We start from the raw sequence: 15,776 nt of genomic DNA, 5'->3' as shown, positions 1-15,776 counted from the left end.
AACGAAAAGGGAATTAAGGAGTGTATTAGCACAGGTTATTGCTCTTCGCCGTTTTAGATTTTAGGGGTTTTTATAATTCAGTCTACCTCTAGGATGAATTTAAGATTTTTTTAGAGATAAACTGAATTAATGTCAAATTCATGAATAAGATGCGGTTTATAGAGTGCTAATAATAAACTAAGAGGCAATTCAGATTTTTTAGTATATTTTATTAAAAATCACTCTCTTTGAGAAGGATTGAGACATAAGATATACACATGATTCAATACTGATATGGCACGCTGATATTGGGAGTGTAGGGAAATCCTGACTCCTATTTTTTGAATTTAAAGATTTATTTATAGTGAAGAATATTAGTGGGACCCGCATAAAGTGGCACTGCACAATGTTCCAGAGGTGTGGCGTACGGTGCGTTCGTGAAGGGTACAATAAGACAAATTTGCATGATTTCAATTGATCAGGGCGATTAAGATAAAATGCTTCACTAATGAAAATACCAACATGCTAATCATTCAAGGCTACATGCTGAGCTGTGAGCTATCATATTTATTATTATGACGTGTACTCCAATAAGGTTTCTATCCTATCTTATGCATGGAAAATTGCAGCCCGTAATGATCATGCCGTCCATCTTGTTTGTTCCAATATTCTTGATGGTTGATATGAGCCACAATGAAAACGGCTCGAGCAAATTTCTCACATATAAACCGATGCCCAAAAATCCAAGGGCGCAATCGGTTTTTTCATTAGAAAGATACCTTAATTCCCGTCTCCAAAAAGCATCATCGTGTCAATAGATAGTGTTAAGCTTATCCACACCTATAAAATGAAAATGCCACCTTCTTTTTAGTTTTATTCCCTCTCTCAAAAGTGGTGCGGACGACGAAAGCAGATAGGAAATAGCTATATCCGGAAAAGAATTATGTTACAGTGTTAGTGCGCAAGTTGCCATTTCATGCATGTTTTCCTCAAGATGATGAATAATTTTTTCTTCGCCTGTACTTGGGTCAGACACCCCCTGTAACTTGTTGTGTGACAGTGGTTGTAGAGATTAGGACCCACTCTTGGAAAGATCCCACTGGGTTGATTAGCTGGGGCCCAAAATCATCACCCACTGAAGTCACATCCATTGAAGTGAGATGGGCCATGGTACTGAGTAGAAAATAAAATGAAAATCTTGTGTATGGATGGGCCACCAGAGTGGTCATACATTTCCATTCTCCAAGGCCAACAGTCCATTAAACTGTTCATGGATCACCCGTTTCATCAATTGAATAGTGTTACTATTTCCTAGGCCAATAGACCAATAAAATGTTTTGATCCCATGACCACCTTTGTAATTGTATTCCACGTCCTAACAGCTCTTCTGTTTGAAGAATATGTGTTTTTGCATTGTTGCTTTAGACTGTATTTATTTTCCGTGTAAATATAAATTTATATAAAATTTTATAATTGGTTTGCATTTATTTATATTTATTTTTATTGTAAATACAGATCTATCTAAAATTTTACTCTCAATCCGTATTTTTATATATTTGTTTTCGGTGTAAGGTTGGTTTATATTGAAATATAAGCCTCCCGTCGAAAATGTAAACTGTTTAAATCGATGCAAACCTTTTCATTAGTTAAGTTTTCTATCAATAACTGATATGCTTTTGTATCAATTATCATTTACGATTCACTAAAAATTTAAATCCATCAGTCATTATTATTAAATGTCAAAGATTGAATTTTGATCTTACATCCAAAACAAACACAGCCTTATCAGTATGACCGATCGGGGTGTCTATACTTGTAAATCTTGCCCTAGGCCTCATTTAGAATCCACTTCTTTTATATTAATCTTTATTATTGATATTTTTATTATTATTAATTTTCTTTTCTTCTGTGCTGTTACAAATGTGACAGCACATGTCTCTACAGCTAGGTCGTTACACGCTTTTACAACCGACAATTCCAAGAACTTAAAAAATATAAACCAATAACCAACGAGAGTTATGCGTATTGCATATAATAGAGGATCATATACAGCATCCAATCGTATTGATTTAAGTGTGGGTCCCTCTTAAATGGTGGGATCGAAGGACACGCTACCCTCCATTTACTAATACGTGGGCCATTTTCAAGAGAGCGCTGAGTGCCTCATCCCGCTGTATATAAGACACATTAATTACGGAGTGTTCCGGCAGCCGATAATGCAATCCTTCCATGTGGCAGATCATTTGGACATAAGAACGTGCTTCCCTTTTGGCCCAGGCCCACCTAAATTTGTGAATATAACGAAATTAGGTAGCCACTTCAGTGGGTCCGCATCTGAAATTTCCTAATGTCACCATCCACGTGGCTTGTATGTTTTAGTGTTCCTAAAATGATATCGTATACGACACGGATCTGAAGGTACTCGGTGGGAAAACTGGACGGATGATACACAGGCCTTAACTAATCTTCCCAAACTGCTCCAACTATTTAATTGTTTCACCCACTCTCTATTTTACCAAAATACCCTATTTTTTAACCATTTCTATACTCGCAACATTATCATTATGTGGTTTAACGGCCAAACCGGAAAAAGTGCTTCGGGCAATTTCAAAAAAATTGAAAAAAACTGTTCACGCAAAGATCAGGATTCAGCACTGTGAGACACGAGGAGCTTGGCTTAGCTCACGATTCGCTGATGCCCGTACATCTAGACCTCGTCCCGGACTTAGAGGTGACGCCGTTAACTTGTTCACGGAGAGGAGCTTCTCTCTCTCTCTCTCTCTCTCTCTCTCTCTCGCCATCCATATCGGAGCCTCTCGTTTGTAGGAGTGGGTCTGGTAAAACCACCGCCGTTTAAGGCACAACCCGCCTATTTTTTTTGTCCTCTTTCAAAGCTAACCAACCCTCTCTTCCTCGTCCATCCTCACCCTCTCTCCCCTTCCTTCTCTCGCTCTCGCACGCTCTCTCTCTCCGAGCGGGCGAGCGAGGGTCAGGAAACTCGCCGGAGAATTGCTTCTCGTTTGCCGGAATATGCATTAATTCCATCACAAAGCATTGACACTCCAGAATAGATGCAACGGAACCATAGCGAGGGAGCTCCTGTTATTATATTTTTGGTTGAGAAATAATATTATAATTCTCGGTCTTTCTTACAAACTCCCTTTCTTTCTAGCTCTTAACTTGCAATGCAGGGAAAAGGAGGGAGGGCATCATAGTTTTGGAGGCTCTTACACGGCACAGATGCCGAGATCCCTTCCTCAATCCCCTTGCCTTATGCCGTAATCTATTCGATTTTTCTCTCTGTCCTCTTCTGCCCATCTGGTTTATATGCTATCATCTCTCTGTTCTTTCATCATCAAAATCGGAAAAAAACATTACAGAGAAGAGTCAGAGAGAGAAAAAGAAGGGTTGGAGGTGAAGATGAATGTTTAAATGGTAAGTTTTCTTTCTTCTCTTATCGAATTATTGTTGTTTTGGTGTTATTAGGCTTGTCTTGTTCTCTGATTATTTGATTGGTTGTGTTTCGTGTGTAAAGGTAGTATTTTTATCGGGTTTCTGAAGGTTCTGGTGGTCGTGATGAGATCTTCTGCTTGAATTTCTCAGCGTGGCTTCATGCCGATCTTTCCTGTTTCCGATTTAACAATTTACTTTCGTTTTAATTTCTACCGACTTGTTATCCCTTTTGTTTTAATGACCCTCTTGTGCTAGGCGACGAATAGGAATTTTTCAGTCATCATATGCTCGGAATTTTGGTTATACAGAAAGAATTTTGAATTTGAGTCTTGCAGTTCTGGCGATAGCTAACCCCCTTCCCTCAGTGATATTTAAGATGCATTAATATTTCCGTCTTTTTTACTGCTGGAGTTACGCATCCGTTGTTTGCTGTTGAATTCTACTGTGCAGTTGAATCAGTGTAACTATTACCTTCATTTGTTTTTTTTTTTTTTGTGATTTTTTATTGGTATTATTTATTTGGATGCAATTGTTTTCTTCGTTTTCAATTTATATATCTCTGGGATTGCTAACTCTTACCCCTTTTCAATTGTCTGATTTCATCGTATGCAGAGTTTCTCGTGTTTGGTATGGAAGCTTAGGGCTTGAATTTCCTGTCAAGGGGCGGGCATACGGCTTGGAAGTAGCTTACGGATATGGAATATTAAATTTTAGTTTGTAGATACAGATATGGAGGCCTAGGGCTTGAATTTCCTGTCAAGGAGCGGGCATACGGCTTGGAAAGTAGCATACAGATACGGAATATTAAGTTTTAGTTCCTATATTTGGTTCGTTTCGTTTCTGAATTTCACCATGCCTTCTGAAATAATGAACCAAAGGGGGTTTCCTCCATCCTCCTACTTCTGTGAGGAAATCCGTTTTCCCGCTGAGGTATGGATCCTCCAACATTGTTGAATTGAATCCCGAATTTATCCTTTTTTTTTAAGTTTTAAGCACTTGTCATAATTTTGGTGTAACATTATCTCTCCTGATTTGATTTCAATCGCTTAAATGTTCTTCTTTTGCCTTAGTATTCATTTTAGGATATTTGTGTTTTTTGGAAAATTTTCCATTCTTGGATTATCTTAATTACTCTCCCTCCTATATTTGCACTTGGCAGAGGAAAGTTGGTTTCTGGAAGCCTGAAAACATGCCCGATCACCCTGGTGAGTATATCTTGTCTCATTTCCCAGCGCTTTATTGTTTTGGTCCATGGAAGCATGTCGTCTTAGAGCTTGACATAATCCAAATCTAATAGATTTTAATGGTCTAATGGGGGAAGACTTCTCCACATATTCTGGGTTCCATGCTAATATTTGTAACATTCCATAAAGGCAAACCAAATGCCATTTTTTACTGATAAAGAAAATAAATGTTGTTTTAAGTTCTAATTCATAAAGATGTCATTTATACTTAACCAACTTTTGGACTGACCTATTAGTTATCCTTTCACAAGAAAAAGCAGTTCAGTCATGCTTAGTTTTTACTGTTAGGAGCTTTCAAGATTAATCTTGTTTTGTGTACAAAAAAAGGAAAGCATAGTTTTCATTGTAAAATGGACATAAAAATTCCAAATGAAATATTTGAGCTATTTTTTCTGCTCCTTTTATAGCAAAAACTGTTATGATGTAAACAAAAAGGAAAGCATGGTTTTCATTGTAGAAGGGGCAAAAGTATAGCTCAATTATTTTAGCTTGAAAAAAAATTTCACCCATTTTACATTGAAACAAATGGAGCCTAAGGATTCTGGGTGAAGTTCTAATGGACATTTGGAAACAGTTAGGAGTCCCTAAATTTTTTCTGAAGGTAACTTTAAAGATTTTTTTTTTTGATAATATAACTTTAAAGAATATTTATTAAATAAACATCAGAAATATATTTATACTATATATAAAAGTGTGGGTGAAGAGTGAAATAGTTTTTTGGACTAAAAGTACTCTCTATTTCTTTGTTTGAGAAAAGGTATAAAAGTCATTTTATTTTAGATTTAATATCAACTTTAATGGCTGTTAAAATGCCCATATTTGTGTATTTAGCCCATCGTTAATTGTAAGGGTTGAAAATGTAACTTCAATTATTACTTTCCACCTCATTTAATCCCCTCTCATGCTTGAATGAAGTGTGGTACTTCTCTTGACAAAGAAAATAAAGAGAAAACTTTTAAAAAGGAGTGTGCATATCCAAATTCTAAAAGGAATAAAATACCTCAATGGGTTAAGTGTTGTGGACAAGGGTGGTTGAACCCAAAATGGATTGCTTTCTAGTTTCCAAAATTGAATTGCCGGGAATATGGTAAAAACAGTTGATCTTAGTTAAAATCTGGTTTAACCATGAACTTTCCATCTTTATATTTTATTACATCGAAAAAATGGACATTTATGAACTCAATAGTCAAATTGGTTGAACAACAGAACTGGTCAAACCATGGCATCCCTAGTTCCATGCGTGTCTGAGTTTAACATTATTAAAGTCTTGGCATCATAAGTACAACATATAGATTCAGAGTTAATTCATTGAAACATAACAAGCCAGATGAGGTGCACTTGCCAAAATGAGTGTTGCTTGTGAACTTGGGCATGCCTTTTAAAACGCTACTTAAGAAATCAGGGAGTATGTAATATATTAACATAAATAGCAGTTATGGTTAAACCAATCATTAATATGTGGAAACATTTTGGCTTTCCAGAACATATAAAATTATAATGACTTCTTCAGGCTGGCTTTGGTTTTTGGGGCCATCGATTTAAGATTTTAAGGTGGTCCAAACTGAGATGCATTCCATGCTCCAGGATAAAATGCCATTTCAAACTTGAGATACTGGTCTCTTTTAGTCTCTGTTACTATTTTGTTTTCCCAAAAAATGTTACTTTAATGGTGGTTTGGTCAAAAGGGGAAATTGGTGTCATATGTGGGTGGGGTGGGATCTTCTGTTTTTCGACTCTGTCCCTGTTAATGTCCTCCCGTTCAGGGAGACATAGCAGCTCCTTTACATGAGCCTAATCCCGAATATGTCAAGGTTGGGGGGGGGGGGTTGAGCACCTCCATATTCATTTTTATTTAGTAAAAGTATTTGAATAGAAAAAATATCAAATACCTCCTCTCAAACTTGCCATTTTCTCTTTCTTTATCTCTCCGTTGTCAAAACTCTCTCCCTACCCTGGTGGCTGCTCCATCCTTTGCCCTCTGATAAGGACAGGGTTGGGAGGGCCGATGATCCCATCCTTATGTGGTTAGCATATTCTTTTGTCCTGTTCTCTTATGGATAGGTTGATTGATTGCTAGAAAAATATTGTTCAGCATAAAAAAGGAGAATAGGTACAATACAATTAATTCTATCCAAAGGACAAGTGGAGAGACAGCTTAAGAATGTAAACATTCAACATTCATCAAAAAAGAATGTAAACATTCAAACCTTCAAACCAAGCCCAGATATCCTATATGAATGACTGATGAATAAGACAAATGCAAGACCCATCCTGTAATTTCAGATCCCTGTTACAATTAGTTGGAATACCTTGGGACCATATGAACAACATGCTCATTCTGGAGTCTGGAAACCAAAATAGTAACCTTCCAGATGAAATATCTCTAACCAAGAGTTATTCACTAGGTAAATTCAATTTATGATGAGAATTACTTAAAACTATGTATGCCAGTAGGAGTATTTCTTGTTGTCTGGTAAGGACTGTTTCCCTATTTTGTGGTGATTTTCCTTTATAATTTCCTCATTTCTCTTTTGTATGATATTTACTGTTTGCATAACTTGGTTTTCTCTGGAACAGTAGCATCTTATTGTAACTAAAATCGGTTGTTGTTAGATATTTGATGGTTGAGGGTTATACATCTGTGCCAGTTTCGCCTTACATGCTGATGTTTGCAGAAATAGCTCATTGCTTCTATTTCCTTGCTTATATATTAATGTTTACACCCATTTTAAACTGCCTTAGTCTTTATGGTGGTGTATTTACTTTCTTTTTCTTAACAATCTTATATGTGCCTTAATGTTTTTCTTTCATCAGAAGTAGGAAGAGGTGGAGTATCACAAATGTCTTGCAGCAAACCAGTTGATCCATCCCTGGCTTCCTGGAGATCTCTGGATTATGATGCTGGAGCAAGGTCCAAGTTATTTTTGCAGCCAACTTCTTATTTTGCAGAAGGTGGGAGAACTGATATGAATGGAGGTCAATATGAGAATGGTCTATTCTCGAGTTCCTTCTCAGAAATATTTAATAGGAAATGTAAGTTTCCTTTTTACACATTTGTTTAATGGTGCATGCTAGTATGCTGCACCATTTACTTTGTGTACCATTCTGACTGCATTGATGTCTGTAATTAGTATGATTTTCTTGCTTTTTTTCATTCTTATCATTAAGTCTATAGTCTCTCTGCACTGATTTTTTCTCCTTATGGTACAGTGAGACTAGCATCCAATGATGTTCTATTTGGAAATTCTGCTAATAATACTGTTGCCTCCCAATATGAGGAAGAGGAGCCGTTTAAGTCCCTCGAAGAAATTGAGGCACAAACAATTGGTGACCTCCTTCCTGATGACGATGATTTGCTTTCCGGTGTCTTCGATGAGATAGAGTATATTGCCCAACCAAATAGTGGGGATGATGTAGAAGATTTTGATCTCTTTAGCAGTGTTGGAGGGCTGGAACTAGAAGGAGATGGTGGTGCCTTTGCAGCCGAAATATATTCTGATATCTCTGGGGGAGCTTCCAATAATCAGCAGGGGGGGTCCAATGGCTCTGTTGCTGGGGAGCACCCTTATGGAGAACACCCCTCTAGAACACTTTTTGTCAGAAATATAAATAGCAATGTTGAAGACTCAGAGTTGAGGGTTCTTTTTGAGGTATTTGTAGTTCTATGTTTCACATGCTTTGTGGTTGAGATTTTCTTAATGATAATTACATCAATATTCCTAATCAAGAACTTATAATTATTGTCATCCTTCAAAATTATGTTCTGTTCATACAGCAATATGGCGACATCCGTACTCTTTATACAGCATGCAAGCACCGTGGTTTTGTTATGATCTCTTATTATGATATAAGAGCAGCACGAAATGCAATGAAAGCACTCCAAAACAAGCCATTGAGGCGTAGGAAACTTGACATACACTATTCGATTCCAAAGGTATTGATCTGGGATGTTCTGCTCTTCTCAGCATATGCATGATATTTTGGTGCCATTGCAACTAACACACACTCTACAAATAACTAGATCTAACAAACTTTAGAACTCCTAATATTCATCATTTTCATTACATGGGAGTAGCTTAACTTGTAAAATGTTCCAATATGTGTGGAAGCTCTTGCTCTTCCAAACATTTCCCTTGTGCTTGAAGATGATGTTGTATTGCTAGATGACTTGTGGGTAATTGGTGGTTAGGACAATCCTTCGGAGAAAGATATTAATCAGGGAACACTGGTGGTGTTCAACCTAGATTCTTCTGTTTCCAATGATGACCTACGCCAGATTTTTGGTGTTTATGGAGAAATTAAGGAGGTGAGCTGGTTCATTAATATTATTTTCTGTACATTAACTTTTTGAAAGTATGTATTATGATAATATGGGCTTACATGGTTTGTTATTTTTGGTTGTAGATCCGTGAAACTCCACACAAACATAATCACAAATTCATAGAGTTTTATGATGTTAGGGCTGCTGAGTCTGCTCTTCGTGCTCTGAACAGGAGTGATATTGCGGGGAAGCGGATCAAGCTTGAACCAAGTCGTCAAGGCGGTGCAAGACGGTGGTATTATCCATTCTCTCTCTCTCTCTCTCTCTTATTTTAAACTTAGGCTCCATTGAAATGGATGGTCAAGTTCTAGGAGCAAGTGAAAATCTCTTCTTTCCATCCCTTATATGGGAGTAGGGTATTGAAGCCCGAAACTTGTCCATGTGATACCTTTATTTGTTATTATCCTTGTCATAATCATTTTTTTGCATGATGAAATCTAAATTTATAGTAAACTATTTCCTTTGCAGTCTGATGCAACAGTTTTCTCCAGAGTTGGAGCAAGAAGATTCCATTTCATCTCAACAACAGAGTAGCCCTCCTAGTGGTTCACCATCAGGATGCTTTGGTAAAACTCTTGCCTGATAGAAATGTTGATTTGCCAACAATTACTTAATGCTACACTGAAAAAATGGACAAACATTAGTTTATGCCCTCTGACATGGCATCCTTTACAGGTTCAATTTCTAATGGGTCAATCACATCTAGTTGCATGGAGAATGGAGCTGTCCAGGGTCTACAATCCACAATCCGAGCACCTGTTAGTCCTTTCATAGAAAATGCCTTTCATCATGATATTTCTTCTTCTGTCCCCAATAGCATACGCTTTCCAGTTAGAGTTGCATCTGTTGGCAACCTATCTGGGTTTGGTGAGCCTAGCCACTCGCTGGGCCAAATGAAGTTTGGTTTTCAGTCTATGCCAACTTTCCATCCTCATTCATTGCCGGAATATCACGATGGTTTAGTCAATGGTGTTCCTTACAATTCTCCAGGCACCATGGCACCTATGGCAGCAAATATCAGCTCTAGACCATCAGAAGGAATTGAGAACAGGCAGATCTGCAGAGTAGGCTCAAATGGGCTTTCAGTTGATATTAATGATGGTGGTATGTGACTGATCATTTAATAGATCTTTAGTTTTGATTTTTTTCTTTGAAGTATCTGGCTGAATGCACAACTGTTCCCACTTCCAGCATAATGGGAAAACAAATTAGAATGGAAAGTGAAAGGTACCTTTTAATATAGCCAATTGCAACAACTCTCCTAGCCTGGGATCTTGTTTAACTGGTTTAAGTAACGATATGATCTATCCTGCATTGTTTGAAAGAGAACAGATATTTAACAGTCAGTCCTGATTAAATGTGATAGTTAGATGAGGATTATTAAGTTCAGCTATACTAGGCATATGATATCTCCCAAGTGGGGCATATTCCATCTCTCCCTGTGTTCTTTGTACTAGGTTGTACTGTTTGTAGAGTGCTATTAAATTAACTTGAAGGGGGATCTCAAGTTTCCACTTGTGAGAACAAAAGGCAAAGGTGAAATGAATAATAGCAAAGGCAGAAAAGAAAGCAGTTTCAGGAATTTCTCAGCTAGCTACTTATCTAACCTGTGTTTTTGGGTCAAACTATTTCTATTATACTTACGGTTTTCAGGTTTGAGCAAGTCAGCATGTTGCTAGAAACAACTTGATAGGCTGGTTATCTATTTAGTCGGGTGATTTGCTATTTTTGAATGAAAAGATGGTAACTGGGATTTTATTACACACTTAAGGTTTTCAGATTTGAGCAAGTCGGCATGTAGCTAGAAACAACTTGATAAGCTGGCTGTCTATTTAGTCGGGTGATTTGCTATTTTTGAATGAAAAGATGGTAACTGGGATTTTATTACATGCTTGTTTCCTCTATTACTTGCATTGCAACTGATGTTTCCCGTGTTTCACAGTTTTTGGTTCTTCTGGAAATGGGAGCTACCCTCTTCGTGGACATCATCATATGTGGAATTGCTCCAACTCATATCAGCCTCATCCTCCAACAAACATGATGTGGCCAAACTCTCCATCATTCGTCAATGGCCTGCATAATAATCCCCCTGTGCAACTGCATGGACTTCCTAGAGCACCATCTCATATGCTGAATACAGTTCTACCAATACATCACCATGTTGGATCAGCACCAGCTGTTAATCCATCTCTCTGGGATAGGCCTCATGCCTATTCTGGGGATTCTCCTGAGGCATCTGGTTTCCACCCAGGTTCTCTTGGGAATATGGGATTTTCAGGAAACTCTACATTGCATCCTTTAGAACTTGCTTGTCATAACATTTTTCCTGTTGGTGGTAGCTGTATGGATCCATCAATTCCCTCTACAAATGTTGGATTGCACTCCCCTCAACAAAGGTGCCACATGTTCCCTGGAAGAAACCTGATGGTTCCTATGTCAAGCTCATATGATGCACCTAATGAGCGGATGAGAAGCCGTAGGAGTGATGTTGGTTCTAATCAGGCTGACAACAAGAAGCAGTATGAACTTGATATTGACCGCATACTGCGTGGAGAGGATACACGAACAACGGTTATGATAAAGAATATTCCTAACAAGTATGTGGATGTCCAGCATCTCTCTCTCTCTCTCTCTCTCTCTCTCTCTCTCTGTGTTATACACACACACAAAAACTTAAAGCACACACGTTTGGACTTTGGACATGCTGATATACTCCAAAAAAGGAGTGCAACTCGAGTACCTGAGTAGAAGATTTTATACTGTGTTGGGCTGAGGCCTTTGGGTTGGACCCATTCAGAATTTAACAAAAGCTCAATCCAAGTCCGCTCAAGTTGTACCCCTACTCCAAAAGTTACCAGGACAATATGTCTGGATTGACAAAATGGTGGATTTACCATAGATACTTTGCTTTCAAGGTAATCAGTTGCCACTGATATAGATTAAATACCTAGAGACTCTACTACATTCAACACGGTATATTTGAGCAACCTAGGAAGAAGGAAAAATTTTCAACGTTGGTTAATGTTTGGAAGACTTAAATGAGGACACACCTTTCTGAACAAAACGGAATGGTGAAACAGGGTTTATGTAGCCGACCACCCATATAGTTGGGACAAGGCTCAGATGATGATGATTGATGAAAAAAAGACACCTTTCCTTGATGTTGCTGTGTATTATTTGAAGTTCATACATTCTCCCGTGTAAATTTTAATTTGTGGGATATGTTTGGTTGTCTAAAAGCCTGACTCTTCCCAACTTAGAGATGTTTAGGGTCATTCATAGTTTCATATTGGCTGAGTTTAGCCTCAACACTTCATGGTTCTATCAGCCACTTTATCATGTTCGTTGCTTCCTTTAGAGTGCCAGGGAAGAGAGAAGCATGCAATTTCTTTTATGCTCCCCGATGTATTAAAGCCCCTCATAGGTTTTAGGTTTTGCATTCTTCCTTAGGTGGAGGAATGGTCTTGCATTCACGTGGAGTGCTTGCTTTTTCTCTATTCCTTTCAGGCTTTCACAAATTTGATTTGATTTCGTGGTAATTATAGGTATACTTCAAAGATGCTTTTGGCTGCGATTGATGAGCACCATCGAGGAACTTACGATTTCCTTTATTTGCCAATTGACTTCAAGGCAAGTGAATTATCTGCCAGTGGAAAACTTGATTTTATATATATATCTGTGGTTTTTGTCTTACTGATTATGCTTCCATTTATTTCGTCTCAGAACAAATGCAACGTTGGGTATGCCTTCATTAATATGATTGAACCTCTCCTTATTGTTCCATTCTTTCAGGTTAGATCCATGTGAACTATTATAGGATATGAATGTTTTCATTTATTTCTGTTTAATGTACATCTTTTGAGGTACATCTTATATACAATGAATGTAAACTGAAGGGGAACATTCATATTTTGCAGGCATTTAATGGTAAGAAATGGGAAAAGTTCAACAGTGAAAAGGTTGCATCACTTGCATATGCCCGTATTCAGGGAAAAGCTGCTTTGATTGCCCATTTCCAGAATTCAAGCTTGATGAATGAGGATAAACGGTGCCGCCCTATTCTATTTCATTCTGATGGCCCAAATGCAGGTGATCAGGTATGAGAATCACATTTTTGGTAGGCTGCTCTTTCATTATTGGCTCTTTTTTTTTTTTTTTTTTTTATGCTTCCCTGCATACTCTTTAAACAAAATGCCAGGATTAGTTAATCTAATCTTTATGTAGCATCTTAGCTCTGCCGATGTATGTCTGTGTGTACATTTGTTCCCTAATCAGGGTGAGGAGCTTCCCTTCATATTTCTACCACGCATAAACTGTTCGTCAGAAAGGGGATTCATTGGATTGAGCATATGTTCAATCCTACGGCCTGTCAGCCCTATATGGCCTTATTACATGATTCCAACCAATAATAGCCCTCCATATTTTTAATTCTTCAATAGAGAAGTTGTTCAAAGAGGATCTATTATGAACACATGGCAAGGTCTATTGAGATGAAATATTTTTCCATGAATAAAAGGCAATGAGAGGAATAGGAGAACTCCCTTGGAGCCCCAAAGTAATTTGCCCTAATAGCGTGCTGGGACTACTCCTTTTTCATCGACTGAAATTAGTTTGCAACTACAGAAAGCCTAAAAGGACTTTTTCTCTTTGCAGGAGCCCTTCCCATTGGGGGTCAATGTTCGATCAAGGCCTGGCAAACCACGAACCACTGGCAATGACAATCAAGGAAGCCAATCAGTGTCTGCAAATGCGGAGGAATCTGGGAATGGAACGGACACTTCATCAGTTTCTGCAAAGGACTCGGATTGATGAAGCTGAAATTTCTCGAGCACTAACTATAGGACCCTAAGCAATCTATACAAATGAGTCCTCTAAATTTTGGGAACGTGAAATTTTTAGACTAGTGAGGTCATTTCCATTTTTCCATGGGACCTCAAAGTTGTGTAACATTGAGCTCTACTACGAGAAAAGCAGAACAGGGGACAGATTCGAGATTTTGAATCGCCGCAAGTAACAAAAAGTGTACAGGAATTTCTAAACGAGGGAGGTTGATGTTTCGTGAACTCGAGGAGGATTCTCTGTGTCTTAACGTTTTTTCTTTTACGTTTTCTCTTTGTTCCCTTAGAAGTGTTTTTTTTCAAAGTTCTACATTGTCCTTTTGGATCCCTGGCGGGTTCCTGTTTTGGATTGGGCAAAGGTGTGTGTGTGTGAGAGAGAGAGAGAGGGCGAGAGGGAGAGCGAGAGTGATATGATCCTGAAAATTTTGGTGTATTTTATATGTACTAGTCTATTTCTGAATGAATTTGTAGTGTTTGATTCTATCGTCCCTTCGATATTATTTTAATCTGAAGTTAACTCTCGTTTAACCGTTGTACGATCCTCCTATGCTTCTGCGTTATGGATCTATATCTATACCTAAAGGATTTGCTTGGTGTACGGATATAATTAGAGATCCACACTTGCAACGTTTATGACTTAACGCTCATGTTTTATATTTTTGACATGTGCCTTCTCTCTCTTATTCAAGCTGTGTTCTTCCACTCTCTTCCTCTCTCGCTCAAGTTCTATGAGGAAGTATTCGATCATCGTTGAGAGGAATCCCACTGAGCACGAGCCACCGGTTCACCAACTACACTCCTGTTTCCTAACGGCAAACCATCGGCAGTCCATCCCGCACCCCGGTCGATGCTCTGTCCAGATTCCACCGCCACTGGTTTCGTAGGCGCCGCCTTTTTCTCGCCGTGCTTGGTATTCCTCTCTCCATCACCTTGCTTGGTCAGAAGATGGCTTGATTCTTCTGGATTAGCCATTGATGTAAGCCCTAACAAAGGGACCGAATGAGAAAGAAAAATGCGAGTGTTGGATAGTCGGATCAAAGCTGTGTGAACTGTGGCAATTATAAAATGTGAAGGAAAGAAAAATTAGATCCAAACACTAATGAACGAACAAGAAAATAGAAACGTGACTGCTTCGATCGAAGCCCTGGAGATGTTGGGAATTATAGAAAAGAAAAGAAAAAAAAGAAAGAGTTCGAGTTCTGGTATGAGTCAAACGGACCCTGTCAACCGCCTTATGTTCGACGCTAGGCTTTTAACAGACACCCTGTCAAACAGTTGTTTTCGTTGAAAGATCTGGGGTCATCGCCGAGGGGTTGCTCAGATGTGTCCTGCGTGACCAATTCTGACGGGAAATCGGGGCTGAACTCCTTGGCCTCTTCTGCCATTGTAAAAACAACGGAGATGTACCGTAAAACCGCTAGAGACACTGGGACGGAGGCGAAGCCTGTCGGACATCCAGGCACGTTGTGAAGGTCGACTGACGATGGAGAAGAAGGTGAGAGGTCTAGGGAGCGAGGCAAAGCGGGAGTAGAACAACACGCTGGATGCAACGTGAAAATCGATCGCAGACAGACGGAATCCGGCAATACGACAGTTGAGGAAGAGTGACACGTGGGGGAGTGGGGGCTGAGGACACCGCGTCTAGTGTCACTTTGGTGGACCCCCCAACTCTCACAAGTGACCACTTTTTGGCACATCAAGTGCCTTTGCCATTGCCATGCCCACCACATGCCATCAAGTGTCGTTTAGTGCGTTTAGTGTGGGGATATATGTGTATTTTGTAAAGGGGGATTATCAATGGCATTATTATGATTATGTATCATTTTTTCGTATTTCTATGTAATATTTTGTCGAGCACAAAAAGCTTAAGTTATTCTTTGAGGGGAGGTAGGTAGTTGAGAGGTGTCAAGACCGTGTAAAGTTTAAGCACGAGGTCCCTTC

General features: G+C 38.7%; 1 protein-coding gene and 1 long non-coding RNA gene across 5 annotated transcripts; one reads left to right on the top strand and one right to left on the bottom strand.

Annotated features, from left to right (window-relative positions):
* The first annotated feature begins 2,545 nt into the window (after window positions 1–2,545).
* On the top strand, window positions 2,546–14,316 carry ML1 (MEI2-like protein 1). 4 transcript variants are annotated; one of them, XM_088982974.1, is made up of 16 exons: window positions 2,885–3,414; window positions 3,515–3,892; window positions 4,045–4,362; window positions 4,592–4,637; window positions 7,491–7,709; window positions 7,887–8,326; window positions 8,452–8,610; window positions 8,866–8,982; window positions 9,081–9,229; window positions 9,466–9,563; window positions 9,673–10,101; window positions 10,940–11,594; window positions 12,543–12,627; window positions 12,721–12,789; window positions 12,915–13,094; window positions 13,651–14,316. In XM_088982974.1, the coding sequence occupies exons 3-16, from the start codon at window positions 4,285–4,287 to the stop codon at window positions 13,804–13,806; spliced, it is 2,880 nt and encodes a 959-aa protein (XP_088839100.1). In that variant the 5' UTR covers window positions 2,885–3,414; window positions 3,515–3,892; window positions 4,045–4,284; the 3' UTR covers window positions 13,807–14,316. The 4 variants fall into 4 exon arrangements, with proteins under 4 accessions (XP_088839097.1, XP_088839099.1, XP_088839100.1 ...); XM_088982971.1 differs by lacking the exon at window positions 3,515–3,892 and having other exon boundaries at window positions 2,546–3,414; window positions 9,081–9,232; XM_088982973.1 differs by lacking the exon at window positions 3,515–3,892 and having other exon boundaries at window positions 2,623–3,414.
* On the bottom strand, window positions 13,865–15,401 carry LOC148853359 (uncharacterized). The gene is made up of 2 exons (XR_016112558.1): window positions 15,055–15,401; window positions 13,865–14,884 (listed from the first exon to the last, which is right to left on the bottom strand). It is a non-coding gene; the product is annotated as an uncharacterized LOC148853359 (long non-coding RNA).
* Window positions 15,402–15,776: the final 375 nt, after the last annotated feature.

This window comes from Nelumbo lutea, chromosome 4, assembly GCF_056320005.1.
Source record: "Nelumbo lutea isolate HS-2025 chromosome 4, American lotus-T2T, whole genome shotgun sequence".
NCBI classification, from domain to species: domain Eukaryota; kingdom Viridiplantae; phylum Streptophyta; class Magnoliopsida; order Proteales; family Nelumbonaceae; genus Nelumbo; species Nelumbo lutea.
Note: the sequence above shows the minus strand (reverse complement) of the source record. Positions and strands in the feature narration are given on the sequence as shown.

Bases quoted from the DNA above. Each gene is read 5' to 3' on its own strand.
- ML1 (XM_088982971.1), top strand. From the start codon at position 4,285: ATGCCTTCTGAAATAATGAACCAAAGGGGGTTTCCTCCATCCTCCTAC. The intron at 7,710-7,886 runs GTAAGTTTCCTT...CTTATGGTACAG, and splicing joins AGAAATATTTAATAGGAAAT to TGAGACTAGCATCCAATGAT. The intron at 10,102-10,939 runs GTATGTGACTGA...CGTGTTTCACAG, and splicing joins AGTTGATATTAATGATGGTG to TTTTTGGTTCTTCTGGAAAT.